The 15,482-nt window shown below is 33.6% G+C and overlaps 1 protein-coding gene across 1 annotated transcript; it reads left to right on the top strand.

Annotated features, from left to right (window-relative positions):
- The first annotated feature begins 4,503 nt into the window (after positions 1 to 4,503).
- LOC147389863 (uncharacterized) lies at positions 4,504 to 7,565 on the top strand. The gene has a single exon (XM_086419542.1). It carries the CDS (start codon positions 4,668 to 4,670, stop codon positions 6,939 to 6,941), a length of 2,274 nt encoding a protein of 757 aa, XP_086275668.1. The 5' UTR covers positions 4,504 to 4,667; the 3' UTR covers positions 6,942 to 7,565.
- Positions 7,566 to 15,482: the final 7,917 nt, after the last annotated feature.

The following is a 15,482-nucleotide window of genomic DNA, read 5'->3' as shown; positions in this document are numbered from 1 at the left end:
CGACCTAAATAATCCGATCGTGTTTTTTGATGCTATAAGGTGAGCCCAAGGACCTTTAATAAAGGTGAAATACTTACTCAGTAAGACTACTCGAACTGTATTTCTTATAGGAAAAATTGGCAAGTTACTTAGTATTGATTGCACAGCATCACTAGGATTTTGTTTGAGTCATGTTGGAGTGACCTTGAAATTCATTGCGTTTCATTAGGTCACTTTAGCATTTTTCGTTTTGTTAACATGCTTTTAAAGGGCATACGTTAAGATACATTAAATACAACTTTTACTTATTACACTCCAATTTCTTAAATTATTTATCACACAACATTTAAAGATTAAAACACACTTTTCAAACATTACAAACTACAAAGTTTTGGCTTAAATTATTATCTCAATATTATAAGACTCATTCAATTTCAGTAGTTGTTTGCAGTTAAGATTATGTTCATATAAAATCTTAAACCCAAAAAATAAAAATTTAATTGAAAAAAAAAATGAGAGAACTTCTGTTGCCATCCCAACTTTCACTTATTATCAATTGTAGACACCTAAATTTGAACGGGTCTTACTCGAAAATGACTTAAAAAATATGTATTTTATTAAAAAAAAAAAAAAAAAACCTCATTAACAAACCTAAGAGTCAAAATCTTCAAAATTTAATATTTTTTTCAAATAAAAAATCCTAAAACCCCTAAAAGTCTCATAGACCCACAATAAGGCCTTCTAAGCCCACCACCTTCTCGACCTTTCACCGTTATAACCTTGAACCTTCTATCAAATCTCGGACATATTTTAAACCTACCAAAGGCCCACCAATCTTCAATCCCCTATATCCTATTTTAGCATCGTCTAACCCTAGCCAATATCTTAACCTAACCTAACCCTAAGCCAATACTACTCAACTTTAACCTTAATCTTAACCCTAGACTCAAACCAATTCTAAAACATTAGCCCTCACCAAGTCAAAAATCCATTCTAATAAAAACTACCCAAGTCCAAACTCAAATCTATGTCCCTATCCATACACATACCTGTGATCATAGCCAATCAAGGTCCATGCAACCATTAATCATCAAGGGGGACACTTGTCATTACCACCACTCACTTCCCAAATTCTTCTACCCAAGTCAATCATCATTGTCAAAAAACTAACCAACCCACACCCATGTCATTATTCTCTCAAAAGCTAATCAACCGACACCCCTTAACTCCATCTAACACTCAACCTATATGGGTTGTGTAGACACCCCAATTTAAACAGGTTCTCATTCGAAAGGATCTAGAAAATTGATTTTCTAGCAAAATCTGTTAACGGATTTAAAAAACTCAAATATTTTAAATTCGACATTTTGATAAAATAAAAAAAGTCCTAAGGTCCCTAAAGGCCTCATAGAGCCGTAATAATGCCTTCTACACTCACCACCTTCTTAACCTTTCACCCTTATAACTCAAAACTTAAGCACATTCTAAATCTACCTAAGGCCCATCAATCTTCAATCCATTAAATTATATTTTCGCCTTACGATAAAACAAGCCTAACCCAAGTCAATGTCTTAATCTATCATAATCCTAAGCCAATAAAATCCAACTCAAATCCAAACTCTAGACCCAAGTCAATTCTAAGACCTGAACCCTTAGCAAGTCAAAAGGTCAACTCAATCAAGCCCAAACCTAAAGTCTGTACTTATACCCATGATCACCACCAATTAAGGTCCATGCAACCTTGATCATCAAGGGGGATACTTATCACTACCACTACTTACCTCACAAATTCTCTTAACCAACTCCATCATCATCCTCTGAAAGCTACACAACTCATACCACAACCCACACCCCGTGTCATAACCTAATCCCATTACATTCTCCTCAAAATACTCCATAAGTCATTTCATACCTCCCACACTTCAATTTCATTAATCAACTCACCTAACTCATTCACCCCAGACCATTAGACACATATCACCATCTCTTTCACCTTCCTAAAAATATCAACAATTACCCTCTTATACCATCATTCTTCTAACCAAAATCCACTCCTTCCAACTCACTTAATACTCAACCAAATGGGTTGAGAGATCCAACCCATTTGGATCAAAATCTATCCACTTACATCTCCTTTCATAAATACCATTTCTCCCAATTCTAAATTTCTCACATCTCACCCATAAACCTCATGTTATTCTCCACCTTTTTTATTTGTTCACCTCATTTCGTCCTTAAAAGTAACCCTCAACACCTAGAAAACCCCCCTCTCCATCTCAAAAATCTCATGCTTGAATTCCCTCTCTCAAGTCATTTATCTCAATCTTTAATATTTTCAAGCCTTTAAGAAAGAAAAAAAAAAAACTCTTTAACCTCTACTTAATTCTCTCTTTCCCTCTCTCTCACTTTCTCTTCATTAAGAAAGACTTTTATAATTCTACTAAACATATAAGAAGAAGAAGAAGAAATGAGAAAGAGAAGAAGAAGAAGAAAGAAAGTTTAAGCCTAAAAGTGGGTTTAGAATGAGGTTTTAATTTACGTAAATTCCCCCTTTCTCCCCTCTTCATTTTCCTCTTTTATCCCTCTCCCTCACTTTTTTAATTTTATCGTTAGAAATTCTCTAAGATGTAATGCCTACCATTCCCTATCTCCAGTAAATCGGAATTCATTTCAGTAAAAAATGTAGGGGTTGAAATCCCTTTTTTTCAAAATAAAATCTTGTCATTTTTAATCCCCATCCACAATTTGCACACACCACAAAAAAATCATTTTATGACTATCAATAGTTAGGCCTTTCTCATTTTATGAAAATGGACCCATAATCACAAAACCTATAAATATGAGTTTGAGGCAAGACATGGTATGTCTTTTTTCTCTCAAATGATCTTTTTAGTTCAAGTCCACATTAAAAGTCCCTTACATGTAAGGGCACAAAACTGTTTTTCCAATTTTTTTTATTTATTACATTTTTTTAAAATGGTCACATTTTTAAATGTTACCACATTTTGGTAAAGAGAGAGTGGTGCCTAACATCTTTCTCGATCTTTAATTGAATCACTTACCTAGATCTTAGGTAGTTTGATACTTTATTCGTACAAAAGTCACTACGATGCTAAAACGATAATTTTTAAAAAAATACCTCTCAAGTGACCATTCATACCATTTTCTAAAAAAGAATGATAACAACTCCAAATCCACGTGGTGGTAGTATTCAAATTCAAAAATCATGTATCTACAAGTTGAAAGATCAAACCCACTTGAAAAATTCAAAAATCTCTCAATCTCAATCTCACTCTACTCAACTCTCATTATCTCTTGTTAACTTCTTCTCCTCTAAAAAGAAACTCATATAACCATATTAAGGACCCAAAAGAAGTAAGAAGAAAATGAACGGATTAAGTCTCAAGGTGGGTTAAAGTTAGAAATATTGCACCCCCCTCTCTCCCCTCTCCATTTTCCTCTTTTACCCCCTCCCTCACTTCTTTAATTTCGTTTAGAAAATCTTAGGATATGATGTCCACCCTCCCCTACCTCAGGTAAATCAAATTTCGATTTTGGCCAAAAGTGTTGGGGTTGTAGTTATTGTCAAAAGAAAATCATTTTAAATGCTAAACACAATTTGCATACACACCACACAACTTGTATTAAGGTCATCGGTGATTGGGTCCTTCTCAATCAATGAGAATGGGCTCATATCCATAGGCCAACACTTGTCTGAATTATGTGATCTAAGGCAAGATGTGGTTGTGATCATCTCTCCTAATGAGATGATCCTCATGGGACAAACTGACATTAAAGTCCCTTATGTTTAAGGGCACAAAACAATTGTTTTTCGATTTCATTTTCTTTTCTATATTTATTAAAAATGATCACATTTTTAAGGTTACCATCATTTGATGGAGAGAAGGGATGCCTTACACTTACCCTTCTCTCTAACAAAACCCTTACCTAGACTTTAGGTGGATCGGTGTCCTAATCCATACAAGAGTCACTATAATGCTAAACACAATCATTTAAAAAAAAAAAAAAACCATTCTGGATGATCATTCACATTATTTTATAAAAAGAATGGTAATGACTCCAAATCAATGTAGAAGTGATTTTTAGATTCGAAAATCACGTATTTACATCAATCATTTACATATTTTCTTCAAAGGTATTTATTTTTTTAAATATGCACAACTTATGATAATAATTTGATTCTGATATATTGTTCATTTTAATTCTCAAAATATACTTTTTCAAGTGAATTCGTCATTTTTATAATTAAGGAATTCGTTGATAAAGTACAAGCGATATTGCTACTATGACAAAATCATTGGCTTTTTTATTAATGAATTCGTTGATTATAAAAGAGATAAATTTATTAAAAAAGATGTTTTAGAAATTAAAATGAACGATGAATTGGGTATGGAATTTCGTCATATTTAACGCATCAAATGATGATTCACTTTTTTTCTTTATTTTTAATTGGAGTGTAATAAGTTAAAGTTAAAGTACGCAGATGTTAATACAGCTCGATGGTTTCAGTGTCCGACATAGTTAAATAAAATACGTAACTCCTTAGATAAACCCTAGTTCACCATCTCGTACCTTTTTATTTCTCTACTTCGTTTAAACTTGTTCTTGCAGAGTTTGGGGGAAAAAAACGAAATTTATTGTTAATTCGACAATTTTCTTCCATAAAAATGATTAGTTCATCTTCACAACAAGCGAAAATACTTCATCTTCTGCAACACCGAAGACCCTCAGCACTTCTTCGCCATTTCTGTAACAATGTTTCTCCAACTGAACCATCTCCATCTCCTTCACAACCATCTCCAACAACAACAGTTCCTCTATCCGAAATAGTAGATCTACTTCAAACCAATGATGATAACTGGAACGAAGAAGAGCTTCGTCGCCTTCTATCCTCCACAACAACTCGTCTCTTACTTCAAATCATTCGTAAATTGGGCAACAGCGCTAAAGCCCTCAAATTCTTCAAATGGATTCATTCCAATTTACCATCAACGCCAAAATCCTCCTCATTTGCATACCAAGCCATCTTCGAGCTTGCAAACAGAGAACCCAATTCGCTCCTCAAGTTATCTGAGCTTCTCCAAACTTCCAAAGCTCATAACGTTCCTCTCACTGTCGAGTCTGCACTCCTCCTCATTACCCGTTTCGCTAGAGCCCAAATGGTCACCGAGTCACTCCGAGTCTTCAATGAAGTTGACCCTTCTATCCGAACCACCCATCTCTGCAACACTGTCCTTGATGTTCTCTTCAAATCAGATCGTATAAACGATGCACGAGCCCTTCTTGATTATATGCTTCAACCCAATTCGAATTCCTGTCCTAATGATCTCAGTGGTTCGATTGTTTTCTCCGCGTTATCGAGGAGAAACCAACCAGGACGAACTGCCCATGGAGAAGAAATAATTGGGTTGGTTTCAAAATTGGGTGAACATGGGGTCTTTCCCGATGCAATGCTGCTTACCCAATTGATCACTAAGCTTTGTAGGCTTAGTAACATCGAGCAGGCTTGGGAGGTTCTACACGTAGTGATGAAGATGAAGGGTCCCGTGGAGGCTCCATCTTGCAATGCCCTTTTGGCCGGGCTGGGCCGAGTTCGGGATTTTAGGAGGATGAACTTGGTTATGTCTGAGATGAAGGAAATGGGTATTAAACCCAGTGTTGTAACTTTCGGAATTCTTATTAATCATCTTTGTAAATCCCGAAGAGTTGACGAAGCATTGCAGGTGCTCGATGGAATGACTGATAAAGGAGAGAATGAAGAGGTTTCAGTTCTACCAGATGTAATTACTTATAACACATTGATTGATGGACTCTGCAAGGTAGGGAGGCAGAAAGAAGGTTTGGATTTGATGGACCGCATGAGATCGCAGCATGGTTGCACTCCCAATGTCATTACCTACAACTGTTTGATGGATGGATTTTGTAAGTCTGGTGAGATCGAGGGGGCACGTGAATTGTTTGATCAGATGTATGAAGAGGGGGTCCTTCCGAATGTGATCACGCTTAACACCTTGGTTGATGGGATGTGCAAGCATGGTAGGATCAGTAGTGCCCTCGAATTCTTTAACGACATGCAAGCGAAGGGTCTGAAAGGGAATGCTGTTACGTACACTTCGTTGATAAGTGCTTTCTGCAATGTAAACAACATCAGTAAGGCAATGGAATTGTATGATGAGATGGTGAGGGGCCAATGTGCTCCTGATTCAATTGTTTATTACTCTTTGATTTCGGGATTAAGCCAGGCTGGGAGGTTGGATGATGCATGCTTTGTTGCATCAAAGATGCAGGACGCGGGGTTCGGCCTTGACACTTTGAGTTACAATGTTCTGATTTGTGGGTTTTGCAAGAAGAAGAGATTCGACAAGGTGTATGATATTCTCAAGGATATGGAGATATCAGGGATTCGACCTGATGAGGTCACATACAACACCCTAATTGCCAGTTTGAGCAAATCTGGGGATTTCACCACCGCTTATCGAATGATGAAAAAAATGATTGAAGAAGGTCTTGTGCCCACTGTGGTTACGTATGGTGCACTAATCCACGGGTACTGCATTGCTGGCAATCTCGATGAAGCCCTGAAGATTTTTAGAGATATGGGTTCTACTTCAAAGGTCCCACCCAATACTGTGATATACAATATTCTGATCGATTCACTTTGCAAGAGGAATGAAATTGAAGCTGCAGTTTCTCTAATGGATGAGATGCAAGTCAAAGGAGTGTTCCCAAATGTCATCACATATAATACCATATTCAAAGGTCTTCAGGAGAGGAATTGGTTGAGTAAAGTGTTTGAACTGATGGATAAGATGAATGAAGAGGCTTGTAATCCAGATTATGTAACCATGGAGATCCTCACTGAGTGGCTTTCTTCAGTTGGTGAGACAGCCAGATTGAGAAGTTTTGTGGAAGGAAACAAGATTTTGGTTTCGAGCATTTAGAATAATTATCTTCTTTCAATTATTATTCTCACTTTCCATCAATAAGACACAATTTTTTACGGGCACTACAAGGTGCAGGCAGAGAAGACACCAAAATAGAGAAGAAAAAAAACAGAAAGCCGAACCTTTTTGTATGTGTAGAGGAACATTGTTTGGAGGTCGAAAATACCTATAACAAGGTAGTGTGGATGACGATGAAGAAAGCGGATATGACACACTTTCATTAATAAAAGATGTGGTTCTGAACAAAATTGAATGAATGGGATTGGTTTAATCGAATCCAAATCCTTGTGATACGGCTTTGATGAAACCCATGGAGAAACAATGTCGCCGAGTTGCTTTTAATCACCTTGAAAACACCCACATCCGAGAAAGCTATTCATTGCATTTAGGTAGGCTAGTTTGGTAGTTAAGGACAATTCTGTAAATTATAATTTGAAGTTTCATTTAATTCTGGGTTTGTCTTGCATTGATTTTTAGCTGCAAGATTTTATTTTTATTTTTTAAGAGATTATACTTCATGAATGAGACTTTAAATCCCTAATATTATTTTAGTGTGTTGGAACAAAAAGTGCCAATTGTTTCAATTCCCCCCTGTTCGTACATAACATGTGTTACCTGGAGTAGATGATGTCAAGTCATTCAATTTTTTATGTTAGAAAATTGATTTTCTGGAAAATAAGTTTTTTCTAGTTTTTGATATGTTATTTGTTGATAAATTGATTTGCCTGGAAAATGAAATTTTCCCATGATTCCACTGGATTCCTGTCAGTCAAATGTCCAACAACCTTGAGAAATAGTGATGAAATTCATGCTACTTTTTACCCTTTAGGCTCTATAAGAAAGTTTAGAAAACCTTTCTTTCTAAAAAAGAAATTTCTTATTTATTAAAAATTAAGAAAAAGGGTTAAATATTTTAATATTAAAAAAACCTATTTTTTCAAAAATTATCAAAAACGAATTAAGTCAATAGATAGTCCAATGTCTTGTAACTCGCTCGACTGTCCAATGTTTTAATAGTTTGCTTTAACACCTTAGCAATTTAGCCTTCATTTAAAAGGTTGGACAGTCCGATGAGTTACTAAAACGCTGGACTGTCTAGCAATTTAATTTGATTTTGGTAAATTTAAAAAAAATGCATTCTTTTTTGTAAATATTAAAATATTCATCCCTCTTTTATTAATTTTCCCTGAAAATCCAACTCTTATTTATTTTTATTCTTATATATTAAAATTTAACTAAACTCTCAACTCTTATTTATTTTTATTTTTATATATATTTGTAATAAGGAAATATATTTTTTCCTTTTCTCCACTTTACAATTTTACTCTTTTAAATAAGTCAAATTTATCCTCAAACCGGTAAATCTCTCATTTAATAGGACAACATCACGGTTATTTCTTTAAAACTTGTCCCATGGTATTTTTCATGCATCTATTATTCCACGCACATGCTTGTCATATGAAATAGGTCACACTATATTGCAAAATACTAACATTTAAATATAATGATTTCAATTTTGTATAAATAGAATTTAATTAATTATAAGAAATAAATTCTTATTTATATTTGTTCGTTAAAATGATTTTTAACTGCAGAAAATTGAAATATTGGAGGAAATTGATGAAGATAAATTTTGTAAGAAAATTTGATTATCCAAATTAAGGAAAATGGAATCTTCTATATAACGAAATGTGTCATGAATCTTGTATATTTACATATGTGAAAGTGGAAGTCTTGTACTTTCATCATTAAAATTTAAGGTGATTCATTGTAACCAACTAGACGATAAATACCATAATTTTTTTTTAATGATAAGTTAAATGGAAGAGAGTATAAGGAATTCTAACATCATCATGATTTTCTAATCAATTATATGATCAATTGTTTAATGTTAAAGTTAATACAATTCATCTTCACAAACATAGAACTCTTTCATTCAACATATATATATATTCTACATGAATTGCATTGGACTTATCACTCAACTCATACATGAAATTGTTCAATTGGAGCCCCAGATTGGTTTCGAATTTGAAAACCCAAATCTATACCAATGTTAGTGGCAAGAGAGGGGTTTTTGATGAGACAAGATTGACCCAACTTTGAGTTATTTGAGAAGTAACTTGGCTTGGCTCTTAACAAAACATGTTGTCATGCTTTTGTAAATCATCCAATATGAACCGATATTGAAACCATAAGAGGAATTTCAATAACATTCGATCTTCACAATCATTTTCCGTTCTAAGGTTCCTTTGTGATTGTGAAAGAGAGGCAAATTTGTGATCAGACTCTGTCATTATTACAATAAGTGGTAATGTAATAATAAAGAAAAAAACAATCACTCAAATTAGAACTTTAGGGACTCAAATTCAATAAATTGGAACTAAAAGTTTGTACTTTTTCCTGTATTCGATTCTTAAACATCGAATTACCTAATAGAATAGAAGTTCAACTATGGCATCACCATCAATTAAAATTGAGAGATGGAGAAGGTACTATCCAATAATCTTGGTGATGAGCTTGAACTCAAGCTTAGCTTCGCTTCTTCTTATAGGGTCTTTTGTGTAGAGTGAGTCGAACACCTCAAGAGCATCTGGGACCACTGACCACACTCATTCCCACACCTTTGCTGCTGATGGCCGAGTGGACCTACTAAGGATTCATCTTCTCTCTCAGAATCTATTCCCCATCTCTTTGGGATGCTTTTATTCTTTTACATTAACGTGTCATTCCCACTTCCTAATTGGGCTGTAATTTGGGTGGACTGGCCCAAGCTCAACCCAATTGATGAGCAAGCCTAGGCTAGGCTGAGTTATATAGAACATGACCCGAGCTCATCCCACCCTAATTTGAGCTTGGGTTGAGGGTTGATCAACCTATCTCAACCCAAACTTGCTATATAATAATATTTCATATTAATTATATATTTTTATTTATTTTTAAGGTAAAAGTATATTTTAATTGTTTCTTGTTAGGAAAAAATTCTTTTTTTAACATTACTTTTGTTTCAATTTGTTGTCTTAGGTCTATTGCTATGTATGTATTGATGATGTTGTATTTCTTGTTTATGATATAATATTATTTGTTAATCAAAACAAAATTAGGATTGTCAAGTTGCCCAAAATTATTTAGCTCGTTCTAATCTGAGCTCAACTCGAGGTTAGAAGCTCAAGCTCAGTGAGCTTGGGCTCGAGTCGAGGACTTTACTACTTGAGTTGAGCTTGGTGTACCATCCAACCCGCCCAAGTTGCAATCCTACATCCCAACATAAGTTTGAAAACACGGTATTTGATCTCACTGCATGCATACTGAGTTGACTCGCCCAAATCATCTTGTTTTGCATGAGTCAAACCATTTAAATCGATGTAAAATTATTTATAAAATTTTATTTTATAGGATGGAGGGCTAGATACTTACTCAGAAAATCCTATTTTATTTAAGTGATAAATATTTAAATCACAAAATCTTGAAGCGGTTTCACCAATTCAAAAAATGCCTCCATTGCCAACTTCAAGGAGTAATGCACAAGATTCTTGTTATAGTACATATGTGATGGAAAATGGGAACGATTGAAAGAATTTCAAATCACTTTTCAACCTCATGTAGTAGATAAGGTCCCAAAGAGCCCCTTCATGATTATGTCTAACAATTCTAATAAGTGGCTATAAAAATTGTGACAACCAAATGACCATCATTGGCTTCTTAATGCCCCACCACTTAAATCCCCATTACATGAATCACAAATACAAAACAGGCTCAAGAACACGGACAATTTGATCTATCGAGCAGAAAAGTACCCAAAGCTTAAGAAATACATGTATGTGTTATAAGGATTAAGGAAAGAGGAGTTTTAGTGTGTGTGTGTGTGTGTGTGTGTGTGTGTTTTGGGGGGGTTCACACTATGGAAACACCAGCCATATGGTCTACAGTCGAGTCGGGAAAGAGAAGACTGAACCAACTCCCGAGAATTGACGAGAAGTAGCAAAAGAGGGAATTTGGTTACTTAAAAAATTCTGACTTCAAGAATATTCTCCAAGATTAAAATAGGAATCATATTTCAAGTAACCAAGTCCCCAAAGAAGGAAACGTGAAATAAAAATAACTATATTACAACTATCACCAGGACAACGTTAATGTGCACTTGACCAACTAATGCTAGGCACTAAGGAACTTGAAAGATTTAGTAAGAGTAGAGAGAATAGAAAGTGTAGTTGCACCCCAACCAGTGTCGGTGATTCCCGTGATCCACAAGAGGGTAACACTATCAGGAAAAGGAGGATGAAAAGAGACTCCATGAAGAATGTAAGGGGATTAATAAATTTTTATTTAACTCATTTGAGTCAAGTTGTGAGTCATCGACTTGATTTGATTCAACAAACATTGTGGTTTTAAAACCTCATACTCTGTCTTGTCTTGTCCCCCATTGATATTGGGTTGACTCAATGAAGTTATCTTGTCTTGGACAATATAAATCATTTAACTTGATTTATAATTATATATAATAAAACACAAAGATGGATCCCACTCCAGTTACAAGGGAGTGAGGTCCACAATATTCCATTTTATTATCTTTATCCTCACTGTCCCTTTTAAATAATAGATCTCTAATTTTACTAATTTTACTTATTTACCACCCTTAAACTTTTCTATCTTTCTTCTTTTAAACCGGTTGACTCGGTTGATATTAAATTGGTCGATATTATAAAAACATCAATTGAATCTCAAACGAGTCAATGTGAAGAATCTCAGTATCTCACGAAGAATACTAAGATGACTCAAACAAATCATCTTGGTCTCTAAAAATTTATGAAATCAAGTTAGACTTTTGATTCGAGTCTTCAAATTTTAAAGCTATGATTTATATAGTTTTTTTTTTCCTGTTTATCGATATAAGATCGGTTTAACTATTATGATTAACACACCTTTTAAAATAGGCAACAATAATATATTTGTTAGAAGAACATCAAATATATTATATTTATGACACAAATACAATAAAATCACAAGTATCTATTTTTCTTTGTGTGCATTGTCTGTTGCGATTCTAGAGATACATGTTCAACATAATTACAGAGAAAGCAAAGAACACCATGATTTATGTAATTTGATAACGATACATTCAATTCACATGTAAAGTAAATCTTCTTCAATATGAGAATCAAAGAATAAAAGTATAAAAAGAAACACTTGAGTTTTAATTTCAAATCGAAGCCATGAAACCCTTGTTATCCCTCTTCATATCTCTCTCAAAACGTCGAAAAAATAACATAATTATGAAAATTGTCCCATGACATTGCTATTTATAAGTTTTAAAAAAATATCTTAATTATCATTAGAGTAAATTCCCATCCAACGGTAGTTGGGATAAAAGATACAAATAAATAATATTATTGAACTTTTCTTGTGAGAGATGTGGTATCAAATTAACATTTTCTAGAACCATTAATACTGAGTTGACACAACGAAGTCACCTTGTCTTGGACAATATAAACCATTTAACTTGATTTATAATTATATAGAATAAAACACATTAGTGTCTCCCACTCCAACTACAGTGGAGTGGGGTCCACACTATCCCACATTATTGTCTTTACTCTCCCCACCCTTTTTAAATAATATCCTTATAATTTTTCTATCTTTCCTTATTTACTCTCCTAAAACTTTACTATATTTCCTATTTTACTCCTTTAACCCTAAAGAGGATGCCTGTGATAGTATATATATATATTTCAATAATTATATTTTTTATATATATAAATAAGGTATATTAGAAGATGAATGGTCTCAATTATGTTTTTATTCATATAATAAATATTTAAATAATTTGAAATTACTTGTTTATATATATATATATATTATATATATATATATAATATATATATATATATATATATATATAAACTAGTTGACTTGGTTGAAATTAAATCGGTCGATATTATAAAAACATCAATCAAATCTCAAATGAGTCAATGTGATGGAATCACATTGGGAATCTCACTATCTCATGAAGAATACTAAGATGACTCAAACAAATCATCTTGATCTCTAAAAATTTATGAAATCAAGTTAGACATTCATCTTCAAATTTTAAAACTATTATGATTAATACGCCTAATAAAATAGGCAACAATATATATATTTGCTAGATGAACATCAAATATATTATATTTATGATACAAATACAATAAAATCACAGGTATCCATTTTTCTTTGTGTGCATTGTCTTTTGTGATTCTAGATGTACATGTTCAAAACAATTACAAAGAAAGTAAAGAACACCATGATTTACGTGATTCAATAACAATATCATAACAAGATAAAAAGAAACACTCGAGTTTTAATTCCAAATCGAAGCCTTGAAACCCTTGTTACCCCTCTTCCTATCTCCCTCAAAACCTTGAAAAAATAACATAAATTTTGGAAATTGTCCCATGGCATTACTATTTATAATATAAATTTTCAAAAAGGGTGAATTACCTTTTCATGAGCTGAAAATGAGTTATTTATGATTCTGGCTAATTGTTCATTTTGCAAGTTTAAAGTTTGTTTCCAGTTAGTCATTTTAAACCAACAAAATTGTTACTTTAAACCTGTGAAATAGTCGTTTCAAAAGCCTCTGAATTCGTTAGTATTCACGTTTTGGTAATTAAAATGAATAGTGAGCCAGAATCGTAAATTCATCAAAAGTTGATCACTTTTTCATAAATATCCCTTTAAAAAAATATTCTAATTACCATTAAAATAAAGTTCTTTTCTACGCTTGGTTGGGATAAAAGATACAAATAAATAATATTACTTAACTTTTCTCATGAGAGATCCCCGCGTCAAATTAACATTTTCTAGACCAACCTCACTATCACTCTTTTCATGTTGTAACTCCACAAATCCCGATATAGTAAAGATCTTTGCATTTAAGGAGAGAATAAGGAAGTAAAAGATGACAGACAATGTGGTATAATAAGATGCATCCCCTAATAATGAGCTTGCCTTGCTTTTAGCTGTCATGGAAGGTAAATTATCATCCATCTAATACTCAATTATTACACTTATTATCTATAAAAAAGAGCTAATCATCTTCAAATCTTTACCTACTTCAACTATTGTAATATTTAGTAAATCATGTTGAAACCATAGTTTTAAAACTCATTCTGTCGTCTCGTCTCGTCTCATCCATAAACAAGACCGAGTCATCTCGAACGAGTTTTCTAATACATTTGAGTCATCTCGTTTAACAATGAGAAAAATGAATCTTGATTTTAAATCTTGTCCAGTACTTTTTACTTGTTTATCCATCTTATTGGTGGATGATATTGAGATGTATCGGACGAGTTGTCTCAATCTCGGATCGTATTTATTACATTTTCGTGTGCTAGCACAAGTTGTAACTTAATATATTTGTCACCAAACGTCGGCCATGTGACATTAATTAAATTCAAAGATATATCTTTCACTAAGATAAGATAATAATTTGTATTAAATTACATAAACTATGCATTTAATGATCTCAATTTTCTTGAACGGTGCGAGATGCTAGTAGGAATATTTTAAAGTTGACCCAATAAAATAGATTTGACTATCTCTCACATGAACAGTACAGTACTGCATGTAATCCAGGCTACAGAGTCGGGGGCATGGATCTTGTGTCTATGGAGGTACATCGTGACAATGGTGTTCACGATTCTTCGAGATGCAGTTCGACAGCTGTCAATCATATATAAAATGTTGGGAACTTAAATTTTGATGTCCTCCGTGAAAAAAGAACATTTATGTCGATCCCTCTCTAAAATGCCTTGTGAGTGGCATACTTTTTGGGCCCACTAATCCCATGATCCAATGGCCTGGACCTACCCACCAAAAATTGATCGTTGTTTATGTTTGAGTGATTTGTTGGATCTTAGGTACTTTTAAGTAGGAACGGTAGGAATATAAGAAATTCTCCAATGAGAATAAGAAAGAAAACATTTTGAGATCAAGAATTGGGGAGTAGATTCTCTTTTCTCCTACTAAAAACAACCGTTGATGGTGTGCCACTTACATCCAATCGTTTAAAATTTAAGAGTTTAGTAACCCTCGACTTTCAAACACCTCATTTGAGAAAGAAAAATGCTTTTTTTCAATTTTTTTTTCTTTCTTTCAAATCTGATCTAAACCACGAGTATAAGAGGAATAAGTGGTTGTTTTATTTTTAAATTGATGTTTTCTTTTAGTCGTGTTGGAGTGACCTCAAGATTGGACCTCATATCACACATCTTGATGTGAAAATGAATAGAAACAATGGATGTTTTTTCACTCGTGTCTCGAGGAAAGCATATATGGTTCCCATACACTTTTAGAGTAAGGTGTGCAATGTGAGATCCAATCTATCAGTCACTTCAGCATTATTCTTTATTTTTATGGGTAAGTTGGATTTGAACCCATGATCTCAATCTCAAAGTTTGTTTTAGAATCCGTTGAATCATTTCATGTAATGAGTTTGATGAATTGAAGATACTACAACCAAACACTGATATGTGTTTATAATGTGTAAAGAAGCTTATG

This window comes from Akebia trifoliata, chromosome 12, assembly GCF_017979445.1.
Source record: "Akebia trifoliata isolate Shusen 1 chromosome 12, ASM1797944v1, whole genome shotgun sequence".
Taxonomy (NCBI): domain Eukaryota; kingdom Viridiplantae; phylum Streptophyta; class Magnoliopsida; order Ranunculales; family Lardizabalaceae; genus Akebia; species Akebia trifoliata.
The sequence above is the reverse complement of the archived record's forward strand: the minus strand, read 5'-3'. Positions and strand labels throughout refer to the sequence as shown.